This window comes from Chiloscyllium plagiosum, unplaced genomic scaffold (assembly GCF_037043375.1).
Source record: "Chiloscyllium plagiosum isolate Xiang-an unplaced genomic scaffold, Cpla_swu_hap1 HiC_scaffold_31, whole genome shotgun sequence".
Classification (NCBI taxonomy): Eukaryota; Metazoa; Chordata; class Chondrichthyes; order Orectolobiformes; family Hemiscylliidae; genus Chiloscyllium; species Chiloscyllium plagiosum.
In genome coordinates this window covers 36,359,808-36,373,807 of record NW_028270169.1, presented here as the reverse complement: position 1 = coordinate 36,373,807, position 14,000 = coordinate 36,359,808, and the positions used below count along the sequence as shown (strand labels likewise).

Here is a 14,000-nt window from a genome sequence, read left to right as displayed (position 1 = left end):
AAAGTGTATTTTGCTTCAAGTTGAGTAGTTTGACCAATCAGATTGCATCTGGAGCATAACACCTTACACTTACCTTTAAAATAAGAAAAAGTTAGGATCTAGGCTATCTTAATATATTTTGAGAGGGTTTGGTCTGGTCCATAACAAATAAAAAATGCAAAAATAATCAATGGAAGTGAGTGCAATATTTTATTTTTGCTTACTTCACAAAAAAAACTGGCTTCATATATTTAAGAGTGGTAACCTGGTGCACTTTCACGAATATTTAATACAGTTAAGAATGGGTTCATCACCAAGAGTAAACATTTGTAACAAGTATTAGAGATAATTAAAAAGTACCATGCAGCATGTTCCTGCCGCTGTCTGTCAGATTTTCTTTTACGCGTATAGATAAAGCCTATAATCATCCCTACTTAGTACAATATCATTATGGTATCAGTTATATTTAAAGTACAACTTATCATGAATTCAAATGTTTCATAGTGGTAAGGTAATTTTGAAAATGAATTAATATAAAACACTAAGTGCATTAAACTCTGATCCTGTATCAACTGTGATGTTATTGAATGGTGGAAGAGGCTGCAGTGATAGGACGACCTAGTCCAGCTTATGTTTCATAATATCTGTTTCTTTATTTTCAAACATATTTAAGAACTCTCATATGTTAATTTAAATAATTTGTATCCCAGATATCAAGAAATGCGCTTTTCTGTGCTTGACTTATTACCCATTTGAATTTCTATTTCTGAATTCTGGACGGGAAAATCAGATATAATTGGGCAGGAAATGGAGCAGAAAATTATTTTCTTTTAAGTTTTTTGACATGGCCACTGAACTATTGCTTAATTTGAAATTTATGAATTGACATCACATATTTGCTTATGTTTTTCTAAACCTTTTGCCATCTTACATTTGCAGGAAAATCTCTTGATGTGCCCAGAGTCCTCTATTTATCAGTTATTTTCTTGACTTATTTTCTATTTTAAAATTTTTGATTTTATTCCTGCCTTTGTTTGCATGTGGATCTGATTGTGTGAATCACCAACCTCCCTGAATTTCAGAACGATATGCCTGAAGGCTTCCTGTCCCAGTAACTAATGTGTTTACTTATTCACTCAGCATTTAGATTCTGGATTAGTACACTTTTTAATTACAGAAAAGGGTGTGCCACCTCCGTAAACAGATTTGTGGGGATTAATTGAATAATAAAGTCATAGAATAATACAATGCAGATCATGATTCAGTAGAGCTACCCACTTAATTTAACCCTCCCTCAGATTTTCTTTCCATATGCCTTTAAAATCAAACCCAATACATCAACTGCGGCCTACCCAATGATTGGTGTATGTTTAACATTACCTCTTGCCGCTTGTAAATGTAATAGAATATTTTATTTCCTGCACGGTGGCTCAGTGCCTAGTACTGCTGCATCACAGTGCCAAGGACCCGGGTTCGATTCCACCCTTGGGTGCCTGTCTGTGTGGAGTTTGCACATTCTCCCGTGTCTGCGTGGGTTTGCTCTGGGTGTTCTGGTTTTCTCCCACGGTCCAAAGATGTACAGGTTAGGTGGATTGGCCACCCTAAATTTCCATAGTCTCCAGGGATGTGTAGGCTACATTGATTAGCCATGGGAAATGCAGGGTTACAGGAATAGGATTACGGGGTGGGTCTGAGTGGGATGCTCTTTGGAGTGTTGGCGTGGACCTGATGGGCTAAATGACATGCTTCCTCACTGTGGGGATTCTGTGAACTTTATCTAGAACCCTAACGTATTCAGGCTACATAATATATTGAAAACTCCAAAGTGTTCTATTTATAATCCAGACATTGTTGTACATTTTCTGTTCCTTCTCAGAAAGGCTTTCAACACTAGTACACCTGTCTGTAACATATGCTGCAGCAATGTGATCCAACAAATCCACAACACTATAAAAGAAGTGTTCTCATTCTCCGTAAGAAAATCAAAGGATTTGCAGCACAAAGGATGTTTAGGCTTTTCATACTCAACAAAAAAGGATGAATGAAATAGTCAAGATTTCCAACAGTTTACAGCAACAGCTTCTGTTCAGATGCCAATAGGAATTTTGCATGCAGTTTTCAGAGGTTAGCTTGTAACTAATTTACGTCATAACTAAGGTGCATATTTGGATGTTCGCTGGAGGGTGGGAGTTGAGAATTGTCCATATGTGAAGTTAAAAGGGCAAGGGCAATTGAAGGGGGCAGGAGTTTCAGAACTCAAAATATCTTAAAGTTTTTGGGATGGAAATCCTTAGCTCAAAGTGAAGGCAGAAGGAGACTGAAAAATGAAAGGAAATGAAGTCCTGGAGTGCACATAAGCTGTAAACCACTTTACCTGGAAGTGATTATGCCTCCAAATATGGCCTTCAAAAACAACTAACGTAAGGTTATTTATAAGGAGTCATGCTTATCAACATGCACAGTGTGTTTTGAAGAACTTATTGATTGAATAGAAAAAGTCAATGCAGTTGGTCTCAATAAAAATTCAGAAGATAGACAGGGTGGTGAAAAGGCATTTGGCACACATTCCTTCATTGCATAGTCCATTGAGTAGACGAGTTTTGGGACATTATGTTACAGTTGGTACAGCATATTGGTGAGGCCACATTTGAAGTACTGTCTACAGTTCTGGTCATCCTGCCACAGTAAGGATATTATTAAACTGAAAAGGGTATGGAAAAGACTTGCAAGGATGTTGCTGGGACTGGAGGGTTTGAGTTATGCAGAGACATTGGGGCTACTTTCCCTAGATCATCAAAGGTTGAGGGGTGACCTTATTGAGGTTTATAAAATCATGACTCTGAGAGGGAGCATAGATAAGGCAAGTAGCAAATGGCGTTTTCCCAGGGTAGTGGAGTTCAAAACTAGAGGGCGTAATTTTAAGATGAGAGGGGAAAGATTTAAAAGGGACCTGAGGGGCAAAGTTTTCACAAAGAGGAATGAATTACCAGAGAAAGTGGTAGATGCAGTGCGATTAAAACATTTGGACCGGTACATGAATACACGGTGGCACAGTGGTTAGCACTGCTGCCTCTCAGCGCCGATTCCCACCTTGGGTGACTGTCTGTGTGGAGTTTGCACATTCTCCCAGTGTCTGTGTGAGTTTCCTCTGCGTGTTCTGGTTTCCTCCCATAGTCCAAAAGATGTGCAGGTTAGGTGAATTGGCCATGCTAAATTGCCCGTTGTGTTAGGTGTAGGGGAATGGGTCTGGGTGTTTTGCTCTTCGGAGGGTCGGGATGGACTTGTTGGGCTGAAGGGCCTGTTTCCCCACTGCAAGTAATCTAAAAAAAGAAATGAGCCAAATGCCTGTAAGTAGAACTAGTTTAGTTTAGGAAACCTGATCAACATGAATGAGTTTGACCAAAGGGTCTGTTACTGGACTGTGTGACTCTATGAATCTAAGCCATTCAACAAGACTCAACAGGTGGTTTGTTACAAATGATCAGGTGGAAGGTATAATTTAAACTTTTGCAATGCAGTGTTATTGATTCCATTTAAATCTGATTAGCTTTTTAAACCCATCTGAGAAAATTGAATTCCAAATGTTATGAGAAGGGCATATTCTGAATGCTGATCAGATTACAATTTAGGTAGTGGCAGTGGTGGAGACGTATTGCATTCCTGGTATCTCGTGCAGCAGAGCTACAGTAAATGGTGAGAAGACAGAATTCAGCTAGTAATGGTGACAGGGAAATAAGATTATGGAATAGGGTAAAGATTAACTTCAGGGTGCAGTGGGAACATGAGTGCTCATCCTGTTGACAACAGTACGTTGAAGTTTATTGTTTCAGTTGTTTTCAGAACTGTTGACAGTGATTGTTATTAAGGAGCGACAGTCTGTTACGAACAGATGTAGCACTCATCAGGTGACCCAGTTAACTGCACCAAAATGGCATTAAGCTACTAATTATGTGTTAGTTTTTAAAATTCCATTAAATACTTGTTCCTATTCTTCATAGGTGCACTTTCTGCATAAAAGAAAGCCTTGTGGAAAATGGCAGGGGGTATGAGGTTAGCTGTATGTTTCTTGTTATTTATTTAGATTTGCCTCCCTGGAATTATCTAATGTAATGTACCGTATTCTACAGAGGCTTAAAAGAGGGTTCACAGAAAATTTGCTGAGAGGATATTAGGGATGAGACACTTCAGTATGAGGAGGAACTGAGGAAACTCGATCTGAGAAGGTTACAAGATATAAAAGCTGCATTCAGAATTGTGAAGAAATTTAATATCTGCACATTTGGGAAAGCTATTTCCACTACTCAATGCGTCAGCAACCACGGAGCATAAATTTAAAGTCAGCCCGAAATAAATTACAAAATATTGTTAGTAACTTTAGGAATTGGGGCTCAATTTTGGCTTTTGACATTAGCCAAACTCATAGTAAAATTCCTTCCCTATATGTCAGTCAGGTACCTTACCCCTTAGCTCATAAAGAGCTACTATTCTGTATAATTCCTGCATAGAAAATTATGAGAAACACTGAATATTGTACTTGGCTTAAAAACAAACTAATATTTTATATTCTCAGTTGATTTTTTTGATGTTTCTCAAACTCAAACTGACAAATTTATTTACATATTTAGCCCCTAAATTTGAGCTTGGATATGTGATGAGACATTAGTATGCACTTGTCGGTTCAAGGCATGCGTTGAATGATGCTGTCTACAATTTAGGAATATCAAATTTCTATGAATCGAAGTACATCCCTTCACAGTAGCTCATTTACTAATTATTTTAATGCTATATTTAAAGTTCATGAATAATTGTTATGACTGGTTTCTGCACTAAAATTATATTATCAGAGTGTACTGTAGTGCAGAAATCAATCTTCTATTTTACCTGACACAAAACAGCAATGAAAAATTGTGTAAATTGAAAACAGGTGAGAGAAATACCCCGCAAAGCCAGCATAGGTTATAAAGTTAAATGTTTATGAAAAATATTAATGATGGTTACTTTGGATTCCAGTGTAGTGTACAGCAGTGACGTCAAGGCAGCAATATCAGATCACTATATTGATGACCTTGTGCGTTTTCTGCGAGTAATTGTCCTTCATGTTGGGACCAGATTGATTTGTATTTTCAGATTTGGAGTTGAGCATGCAACAAGTGAAATGAGAAATCATGAGTTTAGCAATCAAGTGCCATCTGTTGCTTCTGTCTCCGAAATTGTTTCAAAGTTGAAGTTACATATTCAGTTCTATTCTCACTTTTCCATCTTGTGTCATGTGTTAGATAGCCCATTGCTTCCCGAATGTTTCCCCGCTGTGTCTCTATTTTGAGTCTCTATTAAAGGAAAAGTAAATGACAAAATAATTTGAGAAAACTTCAGTCAGCATTAAAAATTGTAATTATTTATTTATCTGTGTGAGATATGGGTATCGCGAGCTGGCCAGCATTTATTGTCCATCCTTAGTTGTCCTTGAGAAGGTGGTGGTGAGCTGCCACCTTCAACTGCTGCAGTCCACCTGGTATGGGTTGGCCCACAATGGCATTAGGGATGAAATTCCAGCATTTTCACCCAGCGGCAATGAAGGAACGACAATAAATTTCCAAGTCAGGATGGTGAGTGGCTTGGAGAGGAACTTGAAGCTGGCGCTGTTCCAATATGTCTGCTGCCCTTGTCCTTCTAGATCCAAGTTCGTGGGTTGGAAGGTGCTGTCTGAGGATCTTTGGTAAATTTCTGCAGTGCACCTTGTAGATAGTACACACTGCTGCTACTGAGCATAGATGGTGCAGGAAGTGGATGCTTGTGCTGATATAGTGCCAATAAGCAGGTTACCTTGATGCATGGTGCCTTTTGTTTGTGCTCACTTCTCCAAGGTGATCCCCAATGCCTGAGGAAGAGGTGGAGACAGCTTCACTGTCTGTACTTGTAGCTAAGCTGTCAAATTTCTCTACTGGCTGCTGACCTAGATGTTGCAGGAACATCCTCTGTCATAAGTACTTAAATATAGATGAGGGGTCAGATAGGTGAAGGATGTCCTCAGTGTGCCTTGAGGGGTTGTTCCCCATCAGCCTGTTTGATTGCTTCAGTCTTTTCATGGTTCTACTGTATACAGAAGGAGCCACTAGTTGGGACACATCTGACGTCCACTCCAAGCATTTCTCTACCATTAGTGACACTGAGTAGTCCATGCTACAAAGTTGTCGTATTCCTGTGCATTTCAGCACTGAGTGGCACTGCATATGGTTTTCCAAGAGGTTGACCACTCGCTGAATTGGAATCCCTCTGAGTGCAGTGCTTCTAGAATCTCCAATATTCAAGAACTCAGACCATGTTTCAGAAAGACTGCCCTTTTTTCTGATACCAAATGCCCAGAACCTTCGCTCAGTGAAGCATATTTGTGTCAGTTTCCATCCTCCAAATGAGAAGTCCAACTCCTAACTTTGCCTCAGTCTCTTCTGCCTGATCACCCAGTGTTCCCCATTCTAACCTAGATAGAGGCCTGACTTAGGTGAGTGTACCTGCACTGGTGGATAGTGTGGAGGTATGATGGGATAATGCAATCTCTGACGTTGCTACCGTATCCTGCCAACTACCCTGTGGAGGAGACTTGTGATGTCTGTGCAGGGTCACTCAGTTCCCTTCCTGCTGTGTACAGGGAAGCACAAAAATGTGATGATGAGAATTCGAGCTATTCGCAAGTGTATCATTACAGCCAGCCCCATCAACGATGGCAGTTGAAGATCTACATCTGTCACTGAACCGGCGTATCCTCCATGGTCGTCTGCGAAGGATAGAATGATCAAATGTCCCTACTTTGCCATCCCACTATTTCTCACAGTCTCATAATACTGTCACATTGTCCAGCATCACTGCCTCAGTTGGTGTCAGATTTGTGCAAGCACACCACAGAATATTTTCCCGTTGTTCTGCACACAACTTGCTCCTCATACTTCAGGAAAGGCGTGTGACAGCCTTGCCTCCCTAACCTACTGAAGCATGGCATTGAGACCTGTTGTGGATCTCCTTCTCAGTTGTGTCCGTCATGGTTTAGTGATATAACTGGCTACTTGCTTTAACAGGGGGTGCTGTGTATGCTTTCAGTCTGCTCAGCTTGATTCTGCTGCACGCAGATTTTGAGGCCTGTTACCTGCTGTTTTCATCAATATCTTTGATACTGGACTCATGTCATTCTGGTCTACTGGTGGTGTGCCCGAGTACTTCTGGGCAGAATTTTCACTGGCCCTGGGGAAAAACATCTCTTCCCCCCTCCTTTCAGCAACTTCCTCAGTTAAGTCCTCAAAAGAGGCAACCATCAGCACCCATTTGTGCCAATACTGGCCCTTTCTGAACCTCGTCAGGTTCAATCTCCTCAGCAAACAGCTACAGCTGCTCTTGCCTTTTCAAACAGCTCTGTATTTTTAGATCCCATATCTAGGCTGTGTCTGGTCCGTTCAGGCACTTTGCATTTTAGAGTTGTGATGTGGGGTTAGGACCTGAAAGTATTCAGGGCATCAAGTCTCCAATTCCAGACTCGAGCTGTGTGGGTGTATGACACTTAAGTGTCCCGTTCAGAACCGTTTTGAAATGCTTTGGAAAGTTTAAAAACAATACATCCGTTGTGTTTACTTTGTCAGGATACTCTGACTTTTTAACCAAGAACTATTTCTTCTAATAAATCCAGCCGGCTGTCCTTAATAAACCCACCTCATCTTGCGTGAGTTTTTTTTAGTCATTCTTCAGAGTATTGACATAACTAGCAAAGCTGTTCACCATTCTTAGTTGTCCTTGCGATAACAGAGTATTCTTCCTGAACTGCTGTAGTCAATCTGTTGACAGTGCTGCAACAATGGCTTTAGATGAATAGCTCCATTATAGATTCCTATGTCAACATTTATAACAGCAGGTATCTATTCCTGTTCTTTTAATAACATCATCTCAATGTTGCATCACTAATAGTCATGATTTGGAGGTGCCGGTGTTGGACTGGGGTGTACAAAGTTAAAAATCACACAACACCAGGTTATAGGCCAACAGGTTTAATTGGAAGCACTAGCTTTTGGAGCACCGCTCCTTCATTAGGTGGTTGTGTGATTTTTAACTTTGTACACCCCAGTCCAACACTGGCATCTCCAAATCACACAACACCAGGTTATAGACGTACAGGTTTATTTAGAAGCACTGGCTTTCGGAGTGCTGCTCCTTTAGCAGATGGCTGTGGAGTATAAGATCGTAAGACACAGAATTTATAACAGAAGTTTACAGTGTGATGTAACTGAAATTATATATTGAAAAAGACCTGAATTGTTTAAGTTTCTCATCTTTTAGAATGAACATGTTGGTTTCAGTTTTTTCATATGTAAATCCCAGAACATTTTTAAAGTTATATTCTCAAGTGAACTTTAACAATAGGTGCCATGTCGGCCCAGATAATGCATTGAAGGTGTGAGGTGCCCTGTGTGATTTTAAACTTTGCATCACTAATATTGTGATTACAATGTGTAAACTTTATCTGAAGTTTCTCTTACACACTTGGGTAGACATTTTTAATAAAAAGAGCCAAATTGTGTTTATTGCTGAAAATAAAGGCAGTATATAACTGTTAAAATTGGGACTGGAACATGCTTGTGCAGTCTAGTCCAATTTTTCCTCCTCTTAAGCTTATTTACCTGGAGAACCGTGCTCCACTTGGTTTATTAGAAGTAGTTTTAATCTCAGACAATAATGTAAGATAGGTCAGCTGCTGGTTTTATAGCTCTCCAGATTTTGATTTGCAACAATATTCGATATTGTCCTTTTTACACCATTGCCTAAAGTCAGAAAACCCCTTGTATTATATTTGCAGGACTGGAGGTCATCAACTAATTTTTTTAAAACACACTTGGTATCTAAAGTCCTGCTGCAATCAAAGAACTGATTTTGAAATCATGACATGTTTGAGGTAGTCATTTCACAGCTCTCTGCTTGGAGGCGGCAATATTTAATGTAGTTAACAAATTCCTTAATGGATAGATGTAATGACGTTGATAATTTTTGATAGTCAAAAAGATTTAATTATGCTGACTACTTCTCATCAGATTGCCTTTTTTCAAAGACAATAAAATTGAAATCCTCATTTAATGAGTTGCTCTCATGATAAATGCTGACGGATGACATTTATTGAAATGAAGAAAAAGCATGAGAAATGCCTATTATAAGCCATAGAGCTTATGATCTGTGGAATATACAATGCTGCAAGATAAAATATAAATAGCAGTGACCTACTTGAAAGAATATGCATGTTTACTGGCTAGTGTGGCAAACTGCAAAAAAGACTAGTTGATGTTCATGAACCATGTGATCTCATTCTGATCAGGCTTGGCAGTGCAGCATTGACAATAGTTATCTTGAGATGATACTGCTAGATGGAAAGGTAGTTGGATACAGAATTCATGTTGGGGTAATGCATACAAAACAAATGAGATCCATATTTTTGTAATTGTGAAAAGTTGACTCGCTCCCTGAGAATAATTCAGAGGAGCAAATTAAATGAAAATAAATTGAAGTGCAGCATGGTCTTCCTAGATTACTCTGTTTCTAGTTGAACTGTATTTAGGTTGGATCAAAATTAAATAAATATGTCTGCTGTGTAAGTTTGAAGACAGAAAATCCAAGGATAATTTTCCAAAAATGGAAGTGATTTGTCACTTGGTAGCTCTGTCTTTATTGGTCATTTGTAAAAGATTCATTTTTAAAATGTGTTGACAGCAAAACAGTCACTGAGTACCAATGTTATGAAACTTATTGAACGCAAATTTATTGTTGGACAAAGACATTTTGATTATCTGATTAATAATTAAAGGAAGTGCATTTTTCATAGGATCGTCATCAAGTTGTTTCTCTCTCCTCAGCTCAACCATTTAAAATCATTATTATTCTTCCATTTCCAGTTGCACAGCATTCGTTCTGCTCTCCTCTATAGAACCATAGACATACGGCACAGAAGAGGCCCTTTGGTCCACCAAGTCTGCATGAACCTACTGACACTTATCGCACTTCCTACCACTTGGCTCATAGCCTTAAATGTTGTGACATTTCAAGTGCTCATGCAAATATTCTTGTAAAAGTTGAGGTTTCCCACCTTTACTGCCCTCCCAGGCAGTGCATTCCAGATTCCTATCATACTTTGGGTGAAAAATGATTTCCATAAATCCCCTCTAACCCTCCTATCCATTGCCATGAAACCATGCCCCCTTCTTATTGACCCTCCAACTAAGGGAAATAGCTGCTTCCTATCCACTTTGTCCATGATCCTCATAGTCATATCCACCTCAATCAGATCCCCTTCAACTTCCTCTGCTCTAAAGAACATAACCCAAGCTTATTCAGTCTCTTCATAGCTTAAATGCTCCAACTCAGGCAACATATTAATATATCCTTATTAATAGGTTTGTTGGCAGGATGCGAGCTTTGTTCCCTGACTACAAACCCGCTAGCATAGCTGACTCGTTATATATGTTTCTTATTGACCTTATTGAAAGGTCGGGAAAGAAATTTCCAGGGCTTAGGGCTTGGGCAGTTGAAGGAATGGACGCCAATATTAGACTAATTAAAATTGGGCAGTGCACAAAAGGCCAGGTTTACCAGATTGTCAAAGGGTTGTTAAATTGGAAGTGAATCCAAAGACACGCAGGAGGTGTGACTTTAGTGAATTTAAAAGCAAGGATAAGCATTTTAAAATCAAGATGTTGCTTGACTGAAATAAATATATGTCATGTGCACAGAGATTAAAGTGGAAGAGGATTTGCTACAAGACAAAGGAGTCAGTTTTAAATGATCTCAAGTTTATGAAGGATAGAATATGGTGTTAGTGGTTGCCTAATTATGTTGCTGAAGAAACACAAGTCACCACTGATTTAAGGACTGAAGAAACATATATAACGAGTCAGCTGTGCTAGCGGGTTTGTAGTCAGGGAACAAAGCTCGCATCCTGTCAACAAACCTATTAATAAGGATATATTAATATCTGTGTCTTGCTTACTTCACCATCGATCTTGGATTGATTTATCATGTTGGAGACCAGCCAGGATTGCACTGGAATGGTTGAATCCAACAGTAACAAAGACATGTACTTGCAACAGATTTAAATAGTAAATAAGCTGAGATAGAGTGAAGTTGGCCAACAGGCAGTCTTAGTAATGGCACAAACAGGGATCAGAAAATTGCCTTGGGATCAATTGCAACATAAATTTGAAATAGGCTTAATTTAACATTGTTCCCAGGGAAAATGAAGAAGTTAGTAACGAGAGAACGGAGTTTGAAATGGAGACCAAACCAATGGTTTCACAGTCCGTAAATGGAGGAAATGTACTTGACAAACAACAGTGACCCTGAAGTGCTCCTTTATTCAATATGTTATATTCCAGAAGCAGAATGCATATTCTGTGCCTACTAATCAACCTTGTGGATTAGTTACTACAGATTTCAGTAATTTGTTTCATACAATCAAAATAAACAACATTCATTGGGCTCTCCCTGATCTTAACAAGGCTTTTGTTTTCTCAAAACATTCAGATTGGTCAGAGTTATTAAACTTTATAGATGTGCACAGTCTGATTCCTTTATCATGTTTACTCACCTATTATTTAAATTATTGTTGCTAAGTTGAAATTTTTCCTTTAATAATGCTGGTCAATTCTCATTAGTTTCCTTATTTAAGTTGAAAGTTTTAGACAATTTTCATTTTTTGACCTCATGACACACAGTGGATTCCAATAACACATCTACATCCATTAACTCATTCTTCAACACTAAACTGGAGATTCACTGAAAATTCGTACAGTCTATTTTTTACTTGAGTAGTTATATTAATAGAAGTTTCTGTTCCTTATTTTAGTTTAAAGTAAATGGAGAATGGTGGACTTGGATAGACTATGACCACTTTCATCACCTTGTCAAAGAATATCAGGAGAACAATGGCAGCAAGATGTTCTGTGCAGAAGATTACATTGCAAAGACACCACCTTGGGCACTCTTTGGAGCTAAGCAGAGGGGGTTTGATCCTGTTGATACTCGCTTCTTAAGGAAAAGAAAGAAGGACATCTCTGGCTGTTAAGACTATTTGATTGAATATTATGCATCATTTGTATTGTTCCTTAGAATAGCTGTTTATTAGTGATTTAACTCATGTAAATTGAAAAATTTACCAAAGATACATATGCAGAATAGGAACTGACATGCATCCCAGGAAAATGGTATGTCGTATCCATGCCCCACAAGCTGTCAACTGACAAAAGTAAATGGCAACATAATCTGTATAACTGTCTAAAGCCTGTATATGTTACTGTCATTATTTTCATTTTATTTTATATTCAGTTTTCCCACTTGTTGACAGATCCCCACAAACCTATCTTCATCTGAGTTAGTTGCCTGTGCCATTTTCTTTTTGTACTATTCACCTCCAACACAGCTAGTGAACCTAGTCAGGATTGGAACAACAGTATTTGACTTTCCTCTATATTCACTCATTTGATGGTAATATATTTGTATGTCAGGCAGTGCTGAAACCTGAGTCTGTGGAATATTTATCATCATCTCATGCAGTGTGTTGTTTGATTTCCTGCTTTTCCCTATATCAGCCAGCCAAATGGCCAAGTCTGACCCACAATATTTTCCATGGCTAGTGTGTCTCCATCTTGTGAAGGTCATGGCCCAGACCAGAACAAACTGACGTTCTGAAAAGTACCCCCAATGCTTAAATCTGATTTTTGATTGTGCCCCTTTTATAACATTCACCTTTACTGTCAGGAATTTTCTCTTCACAGTTAGCTTCAGTAAGAATTTGAATTGTTACTATTGTCCGAAATGACCTGTTTCTTTTTCTAGTTAAATTTTAAACTTTATGGTTGTAATAACGTGGATACAGAATGTGATAATAAATTCTGTTATAATTTCCATTTTTTTCATATTGGTGACGGTGGTAATTTATTGATGAAATTATAATCAGACAGTTATGCATTGTCTATGCACTTCCTAAGGGCTACCAGTTAATCTCATGCCCTTGCTCTTTCCCCTGCAATTATTTCCTTGTTACATGTATGTTCAATTCCCTTATTGTAGTTCATCCTCAGTTAATTGCCAAGCAGTGCATAACAGTCTGTAAATTTGTGTCTGCCTCCCTTAGAGTACTTATATGCAATGTCGCTGAGACCATTGAAGACATGCAATGATCATCTGACAGGTACTTATGGGTTTTTTTTTGTTTTGCATGCAATTTCACCAGGCAATAGCTTTTTCACAAAATAGTCCCAGAATGGTACCCACATTGGAGAAAACAAAATTTCATTTTCATAACACTTAGCACAAAGTATAACATTTTTAGAAATGTTTGAACTTGGTATTCTTTGTATGCATTGTGATACAATGACTATTTACTTGTGCTATCTGCAAGTGTCAGAAAGGGCTATTGCGAATATTAGGAATATGAATTTAAAGAGAATTTGAAATACTGAGCATTTATAGATAGAAAGATTTAAGAGTTGGATCCTTTGAGCCTTGTTAATATGCAAATTTAAGCAACAGCCATATAGTTAGTATTACAGCGCTGCAATGTTTGAATTTACTGCCAGCATAAGCACATATTTATCAGAGCCTGTTATGAACTATTCTTTGCATTGTTTTTGGTTTCAGGCTTACTTCCAGGGGAACAGTTCTGCTTAAGACATTTGTATCATTCTAACCCTTTAAAGTACTTATGTAACCAACACCATTTTATTTCTGGTTTTCAAGTAAGTTAAATCTTTATATTTTGTAACACAAAGTGCAAACAGCATTCTGAAGGAAAGTGACCGAGAGGAGTTATACTGAGCCTCGGTGTGGAGTGACTGAGTAATCAATTATGATTAAAGTTTATTAACATTTGGCCCTAGGTTAATGTAATTAGGTATCTCTGCTAAGTTAAGCATATCTCTTTCAGTAGAGCTGTGTGATTCCTCAGCTAGAACTTCCAACAATATCGCTAGTGTTTCATTTGTGTGCGTGGTTCTTGAGATGCA

The 14,000-nt window shown here is 38.4% G+C and overlaps 1 protein-coding gene across 3 annotated transcripts in view; it reads left to right on the top strand.

The window, feature by feature from the left end:
• tyw1 (tRNA-yW synthesizing protein 1 homolog (S. cerevisiae)) overlaps positions 1-12,911 on the top strand; it is a 124,637-nt gene extending 111,726 nt beyond the window's left edge. For all 3 annotated transcript variants that reach the window (XM_087977418.1, XM_043718611.2, XM_043718610.2), the window contains one exon: positions 11,843-12,911. In XM_087977418.1, coding sequence (XP_087833544.1) covers positions 11,843-12,061 — 219 coding nt within the window. In that variant the 3' untranslated portion in view covers positions 12,062-12,911. The remainder of the gene's footprint in view (positions 1-11,842) is intronic.
• Positions 12,912-14,000: the final 1,089 nt, after the last annotated feature.